This window comes from Choristoneura fumiferana, chromosome 23 (genome assembly GCF_025370935.1).
Source record: "Choristoneura fumiferana chromosome 23, NRCan_CFum_1, whole genome shotgun sequence".
Lineage (NCBI taxonomy): Eukaryota > Metazoa > Arthropoda > Insecta > Lepidoptera > Tortricidae > Choristoneura > Choristoneura fumiferana.
In genome coordinates, this window is record NC_133494.1 from 16251990 (window position 1) to 16267260 (window position 15271).

Consider the following 15271-nt stretch of genomic DNA (forward strand, 5'->3'; position numbering starts at 1 on the left):
AGTAAAAATGCCAGTATACAAATCACTATAAGTATTTATTTATTATGTATAAGTAGGTATACATAGAGGATACATTACCAGTTTGATATAAACAGACTAGCGAGTGTCTACAAAAAGTAACTAGGTAAAGAATCCATTTAGTATATTGCTATGTGTATAATATTGCACAATCAAGTCCCCTGCCTGATTTAAAAGTAAGTTAATTGTACAAAGCACTTATTACTGGAGATCCCCAGATGTTATTCTCTATCAATAATAACATGACAGGAAAAAATCGCATCGATTATGAGAATTCATTTATCATTCTTCATTTGTGCATAATACTAATATTTTATAATGTTTTAAACTTTCGTGATTTTCTAACATAGTCAAAATACCACAAACGGGACTTATCACGCTAACACACACCCTTACACCCCCTTTTACTCCCGTCCTTTACCCCCTTACGCCTTGACCCTTTTACTCGTGTGTGTTAGCGTGATAAGTCCCGTTTGTGGTATTTTGACTATACTTACTAATATTTTGTCCACTATTTTTCTTTTGTCATTTATTTAATGACAATGTAATTTATGTTAAATTTGTGGCAGCGATATAGAAATTGTAAACTGATTTAGAAAAAAAAGTTTTAGCTAAGTTTCTTGCAGCGCATTGTTGTGATGTTTATTTTTCAATCATTTCATTTTTTTTGACTACGACATAATAATTATGAGCGCCAAATGAACCATTTTGATTAAGTTTTGTACTTTGCATATGCACGGTGTTTTTTGTATAATTTACTTTCAGTTGTAACATATCAAATTTTTGTAATGAGTATTGACGTCTACACAATTATACGAGTAACACTATTGTCAATTGCAATTGACAATAGGGTCATTTTCACACATTTAAAAGCACTTGGATAGTCCCGATTCCACTCGTACCTACTTACACTTAAAAAAAATGGCAAAAAACTTTGTATGAAGATAAAAGTCAACTCCAATAATAAATGCTTTGTGAATTGTAACAAAATAAAATAACAATCGGTTACTCGTAAAGCCGGCCACACAGCTAGGTTATAACTATAACCAAAAAATATCAATTCGCGTATTTCAAATTTTGCTTGCGCAGGCAAGGAGTCATGTCATGCACATATTCAGTTATGCCTGTACAAACAAATGAACTGTGCAGGCATGACCATCGGTTATAATCTAGCGTGTGTGGCCAGCTTTAACACTTAATAAATTAACACCTTGGCTTAGTTGAAAAAAAAGAAAAATATTTTTTTTCTTAGTTTGAAAGTATGAATAACTACGTCTTTATCACGGTCTTTAATATTTCAGATTAAACTGTTGACACTCATAGTTTTTTTTTATTAAAGCTAAATCAGATATCGTTATACTTAATAAAATAATTTAAAAATGTGTAAAGGCAGCACAAAAGCATTGTTACTTAAACTATTGATATTTTTAATTATTACAAATATACCTGTTTAAACAAAAAATATTTATGAGAACACGTTTATGACAACACGTTGCTTTTTTATAAACTGGTGCATATTTCTATATGCAATTCAGAAGACAAATAAAAGATAGATTTAGAGTCAGTTGGGGATACTGAATCACATAGGTACCAGGGTGAAACCTTTTCATAATTAATTTTGCTATGATTTCGTTGACAAATAAATAAATATCACGAGACAATTCACACCAATTGACCTAGTCCCAAAGTACCGTCTAAAGCTTAGCAAAGCTTGTGTTATGGGTACTAAGCAACGGATAAATATAATTATATGTATGGATAGATGCATAGTTAAATACATATTAAACACCCAAATGTATGGGATGTCAACATGACACTAATAGCACATCCACTCTGTTACGTGATTTCGTTTCATCGACTTTACTTGAACGATTTAACTTGGTTAAGTTTTTTGTATTATTTCTGATGCTTAAAGACCGTGTAAAAAGATTCTTACATTTGGTGTCACTGTATTTCTCCACATACTTGATAAATATTTCTTATAATTATTAACTATTATATTTCCATAATTAATGATACAACTGAGTATATCATTTCTATTCGTAATATTAACTTGCTACATTGAGAAGGATGCAATTTACAAGGATAATTATGTCAATATCATACTGTAAGAAAAATGTCGTATAAAATGTATTTTTACATCTACCGCTACTGTTAGTGTAGTAAATCGTTGTTTATATTAATACCCCATTTTTACAGCTATACAACCATCTATGATATACTTAAGTACATAATTATAATATCGTACAATCTTTGACTAGATACGCTTGGTGAGACTAAAACTGAGAACAATATAAGTAAATGTTTAATACAAAATCAGTCTTGTCCGTTCAATAAGCAAATCAAAATTACTGATTTAATATCTAGCAAATAAATGTTACACAGCTAACTTTAAAAAATTAAGTACCTACTTCATTAAAAAAAAAAAACGTTAACACAACCTAGTTTAGTAGGTAACTACCTTTTATCTCTCAGCTCGATATAGTATTATTATTTCTTATAATGAAAACATTGTTCTTTGTATCTTTTGTTTGATCGATTAACAGAAAACGTCGAATGAGTATTATCTAACGTTATTGTAATAAACAATGTCAAACGGTGGAGCAATTTAAATCATCGAATTTCTTTTTGCCTAATTTTAATTTTTAATAGTTGTTGGTTACTAATTTTCTCCAGCTTAAGCAATGAACATTGGTTGCTTAGAAAAGGTTCGTCGTCATCATCGTCAAGGCCTGCTGAGCACAGAACTCCTCTCAGAAGTGTGTAGGTTTCCTCGCGATGTTTTCCTTCACTGTAAAGCTCATGGTAACTTTGTGCTGAGCTGTTTCCCTTTTTGTATCCATTTTGTAATTATATTGTAAAAATGTGTCTTTTTTTTTCAATTTAAACACAGCATTACGTCTAACTCGTGAGCTAAGAAGAGCCAATTAAAGGCTTAACAACAAGTCTGTTCGAAAAAAAAATACCTAAGCAAAAAATTCTGTTTCAAGTAAAAACTGTCTAAACTTAGTTAGAATAATCTCTTTTCCTATGGTAACAATTCTAAGTTGACTATTTCTAAGGTAGATTGGTGTAGTTTGAGAGTTCCTTCCCACTTTTGTACATGGAGGTGATGATAGGGTCCAGGTTATGGTACTCCTTGCCAGATCTCGGCCGCAGCGTCATCGTCGGTTGTCTTGCCATCCTGGGGAGAGTCGTCATTTGTTAAACCCAAATTACACAATGCGAGAACTTGTATGCTAGTTTCACTACATTCATCATCATCATCATGTCAGCCGAAAGACGTCCGGCTGGACATAGGCCTCCACCAACGCTCTCCACTCAGACCGGTCTTGTGCTTTCCGCATCCACCGCGATCCCGCGATCTACATTGCGGTATTTGTTTGATCAACTGAATTCATTGTCCCACAATAGTCAGCAATGCTCGCATGCAAGTTCTTGTATCGTCTAAATAGGGCTTTACTTTATTCACTATTTCTATTGATTCACTAAAATAATTATAACATAGTTCATAGCCAACTTAACTCTCGTAAGACATATTGGTAAACTTGAAAAATCAAGCGCTCGGTTGGTTAATGCGATAAACGCTGCGTTAAACGCAATGCGTTTGACGCACATCAATTTGGCATCAGATAATCTAATTACCAAACGTCTTACGCGGTGAAAGAAAGAAAGAAAGAAAGAAAAGTTTATTTTGGCTCCAAAAAGTACCACCTAAAACTAAGACTAGAACTAGCACTAAAACTATGTTACTAGGTGACACGGCAGGATACCAAAAAGGGTCGGTGAACGCAGCGGCAAGCGCATGTTTGGTAATTAGATTATCTGATACAAAATTGATGCGTCAAACGCGCTTGATTTTTCAAGTTTACCAATATGTCTTACGAGAGTTAAGTTAGCTCTGAACTATGTTAATTATAATTATTTTAGTGAATCAATAGAAATAGTAAATAAAGTAAAGCCCTATATATACGATACAAGAACTTGCATGCGAGCATTGCTGACCACTGAGGGACCATGAATTCAGTTGATTAAAAAAACAAATACCGCGGGATCGCGGGATCGCGGTGGATGCGGAAAGCACAAGACCGGTCTGAGTGGAGAGCGTTGGGGAAGGCCTATGTCCAGCAGTGGACGTCTTTCGGCTGACATGATGATGATGATAATGAATATTGTGAAACTAGCATACAAGTTCTCGTATTGTGTGGACGGTCCAACTAGTTTTGATCTTTCATATACAGCACTAACTAGAACATTATTAACATTATTATTATATATTTATTATGTAGTAGAGCCTTACTGTAACCACTTGCTGGGTGCAGTACGAATGGGCCGGCTCGACCGGGTTAGTACCACACTCCCACAGAATACCGGCATGAAATAGTAGTTTAATTACTGTGTTTCGTACGGTGAGTGGGAGATCTGGAGAACCAACTCCCTTCCCCCCTTCCCATCCTCCTCCCCACTCTAGTCACCCCTTTTAGACCCACAGTCCTTATAATGCTGTAGGTGTCCATGGTAATCACTTACCATCAGGTGATTGCGCGCTCGTTTGCAGCGTTTGACATAAAAAAAAACTAGATATTGTTTTCTTACCTAATGTTAGGGTTGTCAGATGAGGAGTGAGATGAAGTCAATGAAAGTGTCTCAATGTAGTCAGACATATCTGAAGTTCCACTCGATGTACTGTGTGTGTCCATCACTCCTACAAATAAAAGATATTTGAAAATTTTCAATCCAAATAACAAAGCAGACATGACAAGTAATAGAAAAAAAAACGTTATTTTAATATATATCTGCAATTAAAAGTAATGAACAGAATGAGACAGCTAAAAAAGTAAATCACATTGAAATAAAATGACCGCATTCTCTAACGCGCTGACGTTTTCAAGCGCATTCTCCATCTCTTTTTACTCTCGTCTTGTACCGTGTAACAGAAAGAAACGGTGAAAACGGTTGTGATTATAGTAGGTATTATTTGAGGTGTCCCGATCTCGTTAACAACCAACCTTTCGAACAAAGCCATTGTATTCTATTGTGCCCTCAACCGTATAATCCTCAGTTTAATATGAACGGAAATATAAAATAAAATATTTAATTAAAATAATGACTTTATTGTCTAGAGCAGAAAGTGCATTTTAAAATAAATACACGTTCGTAGATAGTACTTTTCCATGAGGCTGCTTGTCTACGACTCATTCAATTTTGAAAAATATTATCTGCCAACAAAGTTTTATTTAAAATGAACTCTCTATTGTAAATAATAAAGTCGCTTTTCAATGAGTTATTTTATCTTATATTTGGGTTCATTTTAAACTGAGGATTGCATAATCGAGGGCATAATAGAATACAATGGCTTTATTCGAAAGGTTGACTGTTAACGAGATCGGTACAACTCAAATAATTCCTACTATACAAGTATGTTAGACAATAAATCCTCTGATATAAACCTTAAATCTTAATTTTGCATCAAAGTTACAAAATATTATCTAAATACCTTTGAATTGTTTCGGTGGAAGAACAGGCACTTCAGCCTCAGCAGACGACGACTTGGCCTGCACATTTGTTTTGTGTATCTGCATGTTCATATCCTTCAAGAGGTCCGAGGACTTCGACTTCCTGGGCAGCGAAGAATGAATGCAGCCAGTGGTGTTGCCTCTCATCTTTCTCTGTGCCATGTATTGATACCGCGAATGACCTGACGTAAGTGGCATTTCAAAATCATTAAATTCGGGACCCTGCTTCATTGAGCAACTTGACACGCCTGAATCATTCGAGCTCGAAGAGTCCCTATTGCCTCCTGATTTGCAAGGAACACTTGATGACCTCTTTATTTGAGCATTATCCATGTGTTTGTTCCGCAGATGAGGCATATCTTTCGAGCAACTGCCTTCTGATGTCTTGTTTTCTGAATCAGATGATTTACAGCAATCATGGTCGCAGCAATCTCTTTCATTATCGCATGGTGAAGACGTTCTTCTATTTTCGATTGCTAAATTTCTTAGAGTCTCTAAAGACGATGACGTAGCATGGCTTCCAATGCTACTATCAAATTCTTTTAAATCTTCTAGTAGTCTAGCTGAGTCTACTGAACTAGACCGTTTTTGGATTGCCTCTTTATTGTTATTACTTGATGTAGAGACGTCGAAACTTTGTGCGCGGCTTGCACTACCGTTAAGTGTTGGTATACTATGGCATTTTTCAATATCTACTTTGTGAAGCTTTTGTAATGGATGCCTTAGACTTTGAGACCAGTTAGGGTTAGGTGACATAGGAGTGTAGCCAGGATTAGGGCCTGTTGTTCGACATAAATCTCGTTTCGTTTCTTTTGCAGGTTCCATTAGCAAATATTCGTCACTTTTATTCTTCTTCATAGCCTGGTGTTTAGCAGAGTGACCGCATTTGGAACAATTTTTCGGTTTTGTGGGTAGAGCAATTTCAGCAAAGTCAACATTAGCACTTAGCGCGTCTAATTCTTTTTGGGTGACTCCAGCTTTCTTTAATAGATCTTTGGCATTTTCATAGTATTCCAGTGACAAAGCAAACTCTAGATTTTCATAGTTTGCATACGGATCTTCGAATTCATTGTCACCTTTTGGTTCGAGGTTTTCGTAGTTTATAAAAGATGGCTCATTGCAGTCATGCAAACTCTCTTTTTCATTTATAGAACTTTGTCTATTTGTTTTACGAGTTACATCAACAGTAGCATATAAAGCCATATCTTCGGATTTTTGACTGGTCAGAACTTCTGTATTTACTTTATCGTAGCTCGCATTTCTTTTACAGTAAGGTAGACTTATTAGATTATTTGCCCAGTTTGTAACTTTCTGACACGGACACTCAACAGGCTGTATATTTTCTTCACACTCAACAATTACTGGTTTCTTTTTGGATCCAAATTTTAAAATGCATCCACAATTTTTCTTTAATACTAAGTTACCGGGTGCGGATTTTTTTGTTACTTGAAATAAATCTTCAGTTAGTGCTTGTTTTATTCTTTTTGGTGTATCGTAGTATATATTAGTACTCTCGACCTGTAACAAAAGTAAATTTTCAATTTTAATAAGTTTAATTGAAATAAGCTAATTAATCTGTCACGGACTGTTACTGAAGTTGGTTTTAAAAGCTTAAAATAGCTTCATAGGTCTCGGAGAAACAAAAAATTGGATTAATTTGATTCTTTTATTTTGTTTACGAAATTAATAAATATGGTAGGTATACAGATACTTACCTCTACATGAGTGGCTTTAGGAACATCGTAATTTTCGTAAGGTCCTACTTTAGGATTAGTGGCATTTGTAGCATAATGCCTGTCATTAGAACATGCGCAAACTGGTAAAGGTGCTGGTGGTTTCTTTTCGTCAAGTCGAGCAGGTTTTGGTGGTCTCTGCGGTGCCCAGTCGCACTGACTGGCTTCTAAACTCTTTTTAATTGCTCTAGGTGTCAAATATTCTGTGCTATTTGAAGAATTATCGGAGCTGCTTTCTGGAACTGGGTCCATTGTCCAAGCTGGATTGAAATGTGTTCCAGGAGTTAACGCGACAGTTGAAGATCGAGTGATTGTGCCAAGTTTGGTAACGCAATTGCTGCATCGTTCTAAAGTGACATGGTCAGCTCCGCTCCATGGTGGTCTGCTTCCTGGTTCTTCACATCCTTTACAATCGTGTTCGTCGAATCCTCTTCTTTCATCTGAGGGCCAGAAAGGTGAGATTCCACCACAATCTTCTCCAAAGAAATTTTCCTCGTATAAGCCGGTATCTGGTATTGATTGATCGCCCGGGTTGAAGTCAGACAGACGGGTATCGGGACGATTCCTGTCTGCTCCTGGGAATAAAACGAAGTCGTTAATATTTTACTGACAGTACCTATAAGAATTCGAGCACTCATATTTTATTGCTTTCTATAAAATTTGTTCAACTCCAAACAGTAGCTTTAGCCTTCAGCTAGTTTCATTGTTATGACCAGCAAACCTCAATAAAATAGCACTTGATTTTTAACTTGGCTATGTTGACGTACCGAGCTTACTCAATGACATAAACAAACCTTTATCAATCAAACATTTGACTGAAGTCGCGAATAAAATTTGTTTCTTTATCACAAAAAAATACAAATTCGCAGAAAAAAACTTATCTGCTTAAATTAAATTTAACGAGGGATACACATTTTTTTTTGCTTTTTTAAAACGATTGAACCCTCCTTCTAAAAATTGAACTGGCGTCTAAAGGAGCTTAAATTTTTAACCCTTTTAGACTTAGGGATGAATGCTACGAAGAATGACTGTCTGCCATATCGCCTGTCTGGCATTCTTTGTTTCATCAAAATACACACAATTTTAAAATTTTGTGTCCTAAATTTTTTCAATTTCAACTTTTAAACATTCATTTTGTTTATTTATTCAATACCTCCGCTTTTCCTTGACGCCGGTGCCCTGGGGTTGGGGTGAGCGGCTGTATCGAACCCATCAGCAATGTCTTGAGCTTGGTCTGTGATGAGGACGTGCAAACCCTCGCCTTTGCCGCAGTGGGATCCACCCTCAAAGCAGAAGCGGCCTTCCACCACGCCGTAGCGTCTGACAAATAAAAAAAAATGTTGATCACAATTGTTTGAGATTCATTAATATTAATTGTAGCAATTTCAGTGGTAGGTATCAATTCAGTATGGGGGCGACTAGTGTTTAACAGTGGACGTCCTACGGCTGATATGATGAGTACCAGTTGGCGCCACTGTAGCCAGAGGTCCTGCCTGAAGTATAGTGGTTAGTTTGTTATTACGGGCGTGAAAACAAAATTTACATTTAAATCATATTTATTACCGTAAAACCGTAGCATAAAAATATCAAGCATGCCACAATGTTGCGTATTCCCGTTATATTCGGAAAAAAAGGAAGGACAAAGGTTCCAAAAGACAAAATGGTCTCAAAACACAGAAATTCATTGCTCCGTAACGCATATTTGCCATGATTATTTTCAGGTATTGGAAAATTTTCACAAAAATATTCTTATTATTATAACGGGTGTGGCCTGTAATATGAGCAAAGAATTAAAACATAGATCATACTCGTCAAAATGAACAACATTAATTCAGCGAATTTTAAAAATTATTACTTTTTTAATTTTTATTACACTTTAAAGTTCATTCGAAAAAGCAATGTAAAGCAAAATGGTTGATGTTTGTAGCTTGACAGGCGACGTCAGTTGTGTTCTAAGATGGCGTATATGATTGCAGTATTTAATTTGTGTGAAAAAGGAAAATCTAAAGACTCCATTATTTTTAAAAGTCGCTGAACTAATGTTGTTTAGTGTAACGAGTATGATCTATGTTTTAATTATTTGCTCGTATTACAGGCCACACCCGGTAAATAAACTCGCGTAGCTCACCCAAAAATAGTGAAATGTGACATTTCGGAGACCTCTCGCTACACTAGCGCCTCTAGCGGCGAACTCATACGTGATAGCCCTCATTGAGTGGACTTCGAGCGTTTTGACTGTTCAGTTAAACGTCATTTTAGTACTATCTCATGTTTATTTATTAGCACAGCGGAAGGGCAAGTTGTAAGAATGTTGATCACGCTAGATTTATCATTGGTATTGTCTTTATTTTTCACAACAAATTAACCCTGAGCACCTTTTTATAATACATACCGAAACGTTAATGACAAAAAAACTTTCACTAACGTTACGTACCATAGTGCACTGTTAAAATCGACTAAATGTTTCGAAACATATTTATCGATATTAGTAAAAAATATTGAAAAATTTCTACAAAGTATTATCCAACCACAAGCACCCACATTCCCTTTTTTTTTTAATAAAACTTATTTTAATCTAATCTACTGATGGACGACGAGATGGACGGAAGACCTGGTTAAAGCCGCGGGTTCACGGTGGATGCAGGCCGCTGCCAACCGAAGCAACTGGAGGTCTATGGGGGAGGTCTATGTCCAACAGTGGACGTCCTGCGGCTGAGATGATGATGATGAATCTACTGATTCTGCTTTCAAATCTAACCAATATTCTGAGACAGTAAATCACACTATAATACCCCCATTGTTAATCAAACGAGAAATAATGTCGCATTTTCCTTTTCCTTATTTCGTGAGCAGCCGGTGACGTGCGTAATTGGCACGTCTCGATTAGGCCCGCTGGCTAGTGACCAGGATTTGGGTCAACCCGTAAATAAGGTATTGGGCAGGAAGGGTAAATAGTTCCGATATAACACGTAGGGGGTTAATATCATAGAGAAAAACAAAAGATGCTGCAATATCTTTCAAAGTTCTAAAAAGCTGAAAAGCTGGAATTTGGCATGGGTGTACATAATCACGACAATATAGAGTTCGAATAAAATTTTACTAATTGACTGTATTTTTGAATCGGTCTTTACACCCACCCACCCACTTAAGACCTACTTAAGTGGCAATATCGAAGTACAAGACAAATTAGCTTCGCACGCGTAAATCATTAGATACAGCAGATTTTGTTTAATTCTCGTGGGAATTCCCTAAAATTACATCGTAGTTTTTATTGACGTTAAATTAAAACACCCAGTCTCATGACTCTAAGCCCAGCGGTTATTAGTTCGAGATTTTGTCCCTATCCCGTGGGAATATCGGGATAAAAAGTGGCCTATGTGTTATTCGAGACATCCAGCTACCTATATATCAAATTTCATAACTCTAATCCCAGCGGTTGTTATTTAGAGATTTTATCCCTATCCCGTGACAATATCGGGATAAAAAGTATTTTATGTTTTAATCCAGGTTTTAAACTAATTTTTTGCCAAATTTCATCCAAATCCGTCCAGCCGTTTTAGCGTGAAGAAGTAACAAACATACTCACTCACTCACAAACTTTCACATTTATAATATTAGTAGGATAACAAGCACTTATGGATATCTGACGTTTTGTATGACAGTTCAAAATATTTTTTTACAAAACAGGGCACAACTTAAAAATCGTGACATAGGTATTGTAGTGGACGGTCGGTCCACTATACTAATATTTCCCTATTTAAATTAAATGCACTTCTTTAGGATATTTTCGTATGTATTTCAAATCAACTTTCTACCTTGGCAGCTCGGATACAAGTCTTCTGTTTAACACCCTTGCGTCCGTTCCATATTATTATTCAAAAATGGAACTATGCTGCCAGCGTCGAATCAACGGACACAAGAGGTTAGTACAGTATCAATCAAATCAGCCCACGTTTACCCACTGCTGAGTAAAGTCCTCTTTATTTCTCGTCACTACGATTATGTAAGCCGTGGTGGCCTAGTGGTTTGACCTATCGCCTCTCAAACAGAGGGTCGTGAGTTCAAACCCCGGCTCGCACCTCTGAGTTTTTCGAAATTCATGTGCGGAATTACATTTGAAATTTTCCACGAGCTTTGCGGTGAAGGAAAACATCGTGAGGAAACCTGCACAAACCTGCGAAGCAATTCAATGGTGCGTGTGAAGTTCCCAATCCGCACTGGGCCCGCGTGGGAACTATGGCCCAAGCCCTCTTGTTCAGAGAGGAGGCCTGTGCCCAGCAGTGGGACGTATATAGGCTGGGATGATGATAATGATGATGATGACGATTATGTAACATAGGTATACAAGGTATTAATTAAGTAACTAAAAATCTGAACTTAGTTCGTTCCGAATTGAGAGCAGAATCGATTACATGCCGTCTTTGAGATTGCTATTCTTTAGAGCCAGTTGTGTTTTTTCCGAATCCCTTTTTTCATTGTGCCCACTTAATCTATATACTCCACTTAATTTGAAGTCACCCAACCAGTGGCCGCGAAGCTATAAAAGCGAAACTAAAAGCAAACGTATCCCATCTGCTCAGATATACGGCAGTAAAACCGTACCCGTAGCCGTAAAGGGGGCCGGCGCGTCTTGAGCATACGGGGTGTAAAAATAACAGATGGATCAATTACTTGAGGGGTTTTGTAAGGTTATGTTTTACTGCAGTGCAATTTTAAAGAATAGAATAGAAGGAATAGAAATATTTTACATTATTTTTTTCGCAAATTACAGACAACACAAAAAAACGTTGGTTTTTTCCTGTCACAGCATCAAACTTATATTATCTCATACAAAAGGTCTAATTTTTTACGTGTCCAAAAACGCTACTGTTACCCGTAAACCCTATTTTAACCTTCATAACTCTTTCTCATTTAAAAACCAAATTAAGTCCACAAATCGCAGCCGCTATTGTTATGCATATTATGCTTGTATCACATGTCATAGAAAATAAAATTTCCATTTGAAAATGTTTATCTCGACGCATTTGCATAAAACAATTTATAATCTAAACGACCAAATGCTTTTACAGTTTGAACGGACTGCATATGAGTTTAAAACTGCATGTGTACGAGCAAGATGGACTTATAATTTCGACTGGGGTGAGGTAGAGATAGCCGTAGCCACATAATAAAGTACGCTACGCCAGCAGCTGTAAGTTTTACTGGCGGAAATGTTACTTTGTGACAAATTCTGCGCTAAGCTAACTCATATGGTTTTAGTTCAGTTTATTGCGTTTGGTTCAGCAGCTCGGGGCATCAAAAGTTGGTTTCTCGTTATGAGATTAAGCGCAGTCTGTTTAATTATGAAGCTTTTGCAAAATTTTGTACAGATTTATTTTGTAACAACATTTTGTGCTAAAAATGAAACTGAGGTGAAGCTAAATGAGGAACGACGGTAATGAGATAAAACTTAATTTTACAACCTTTATAATAGGTATAAATGTAGCATACTTCTAGTTTTATTTACATAAACTTACATAACTTTTGGATTTGGATTTTATTTTTGGTTGCTACCTACCTTCTTTTCAGCGAGATCATACTCAAACCCGAATACGGTATTTGTAAATTTTTTGTTCATTATGAAAACCTTGACAATGCATGTTATCGAACAGAAAAACAATTTTTAAGCTATCTTTAAATACAACAGAGTTATAAAAAGCTTGAGAGGCTCAAACCACTAGGCCACCACGGCTTCTGACGAGCCTGTAAATGATACCCATGAATAAGCTTACCTCAAATGCGCCAGCTCCCACAGTCCAAGCAGGCGGGGGGGCACTCCGCTGGTCAACGCGAACCTCCGACCCTGCAGATGGAGTCGCGCCGGCCCGGCGGCCAGCTTCCGGGACCCTCCGGCAATCATCACCAGCCACTCCTTGGAAGAACCCAGCTGGCCGCCGACTTTTACCTGAAAATGTTAGTGTGTCAATGATCCCGTGTCTTCCAAGGTTTCTTTCGTAAAGACTGTCGTACGGGACTCTATTAATATTCACCAACCGTATCCCACTTCCAACTGTGTGTTTGTTTGTTACCTGGGGGCCTACCATGATATTTTCATAAACGATCCAAACGCAGAGCAGTTCAATTTAGGCACCTAAACTGAATCATCGAAATTGGTACCACGACGTTTATTTCTCAGAGCTGAGTCTCAATGGTTTACAAGTGAATAAAAGACCGATATTGTCTCTGGTACGAAACTGAATCGCTAAGTCGCGAAAGGGATGCCGCTATATGCAAACCAAATATTGTATACTAAAACCTCTTTATTTTGGAAAACCATAACTCTATGTCATTCCATGTTCTTCGCAACCGTTGTGTTGATTACAAATAAACTGTTTACGCTGTCACTAATCCACGAGTCTCTTTTCTAACTGAAAAATTAGTTTTATCAATGAGGAGTTAAGAAGTACAATGTCGTGAGACCTATGAAAAGTTATAAAACTTGAAAAAAGGTTTAAAAGTTCTTGAAATTTTAAAATATTCCAAGTAAAACACTTAAAAATCCAAAAGAATTGACAGAATGAGTAACTTATACTGAATCGCTAAATTTGTCACTGAAGCGATTCAATTCCCACTCAAGTTATGCGTCATGGTACGAAAACCGCTTGAAGTGAGTGAATGAAAATGTCTGTATCGCTGTCGCTGAACCGTGCTTGAACTGAATCGCAAAAGTAACGTCGTGGTACGAAATAGCGATGCAGTTCAGTTTAGAGCATAAACTGAATCGTATTAAGAGAGCGTGGTAGGCCCCCTGTTCACATTTAAACCGCTGAACCGATTTAGATGAAATTCAGTATACACGTAGCTTGAGTCTCAGAGAAGGGCATAGGATAGTTTTCATCCCGGAAAATTACATTGTTCTTTCGGGATAGCGATAAAGGAGTTTTATGTGGATGGAGTCCCGGGCAACAGCCATTTATCCGTATAATCACAACAATCACGCCTGATGGTAAACTAAGAACGGTGGTGTGAACTAAGATGAAGCACGCTTGCCAAATGAATGCCATTCACTCTAGATTTGAAGATAGTCAGATTGTTAGCGATCAGGTAACAGAATTAGGCAGGGCATTCCACTCCTCAGCGGTCCGAATGGTAAACGATGAAAGAAAACGCTTAGTGCGAAGTTTAGGTATTCTGACAACATAATTTTCAAATTTCAAATTTCAAATCATTTATTCAGTAAATAGGCCGCAATGGGCACTTTTACACGTCATTTTTTAAACTACCAGCGCTTTCGGAAATACCATCATTGCCAAGAAGAATGCGCCGCAAGAAACTTGGCAGAAAGTCATTTTTTCAACATAAAATAATAACAAATAAAATACTTAAAAACTACAGTATACAATTAAATAAAAAAAAAAATATAATAATACAGGAATATATGGGGTCCCTTAGTTACAAAACTAAACACTAACTATTATCTACGTTCAGTGGAAGTGTAGACTGCTTCCACCGTAATAAATAAAAAAAAAAAACTGAAATTTATATTTCAGGTCAAGTAACCATTAAGCATAAGGTACAAGACCCCCCTACTTCTGGTTAACCTGTGAAAGAACCGGTGCAATAAGAACGTTTATATTCTCACCTGCCAAGCAATCAGCCTTTCCCTGGTTTCAAACGCCAGCACCACGATGACATCCTGGCATATGATGGCGATGGTATTTGACTCCTTGTCCAGCGTGAATCCTGACTCGAAGCCGAGGAACTGCTGCAGAGACAGCGAGGCCTTCGTCTGGCCCTTCTTGAAGCGGTCCTTGGGGTCGCGGTAGAGTTGCAGGTGGAGACAATCTGGGGAAGAAGAAAAACTGATTTACAACTGTGGAATTAGTATGACTTGTCATTTTCTATCTTATCATTGTCATTTCCTAAGAAGAGTAGAGGAGAATCTTTATTAAAAAAAACACAATTGTTCTTCTTTGCACTAAGTTCTTTGCTTGTGTGTGCTTGTGTCATTTAATCCATTAAGTG

The 15271-nt window shown here is 36.9% G+C and overlaps 1 protein-coding gene across 1 annotated transcript in view; it reads right to left on the reverse strand.

Moving 5' to 3' along the window:
• Positions 1-47: 47 nt before the first annotated feature.
• Positions 48-15271, reverse strand: part of LOC141440825 (uncharacterized) — a 972542-nt gene continuing 957318 nt past the window's right edge. Inside the window, exons 4-10 of the mRNA XM_074105386.1 lie at positions 14889-15091; positions 13039-13211; positions 8421-8587; positions 7250-7842; positions 5516-7052; positions 4615-4723; positions 48-3202 (exon numbers count right to left, since the gene is read on the reverse strand). Coding sequence (XP_073961487.1) covers positions 3076-3202; positions 4615-4723; positions 5516-7052; positions 7250-7842; positions 8421-8587; positions 13039-13211; positions 14889-15091 — 2909 coding nt within the window. The 3' untranslated portion in view covers positions 48-3075. The remainder of the gene's footprint in view (positions 3203-4614; positions 4724-5515; positions 7053-7249; positions 7843-8420; positions 8588-13038; positions 13212-14888; positions 15092-15271) is intronic.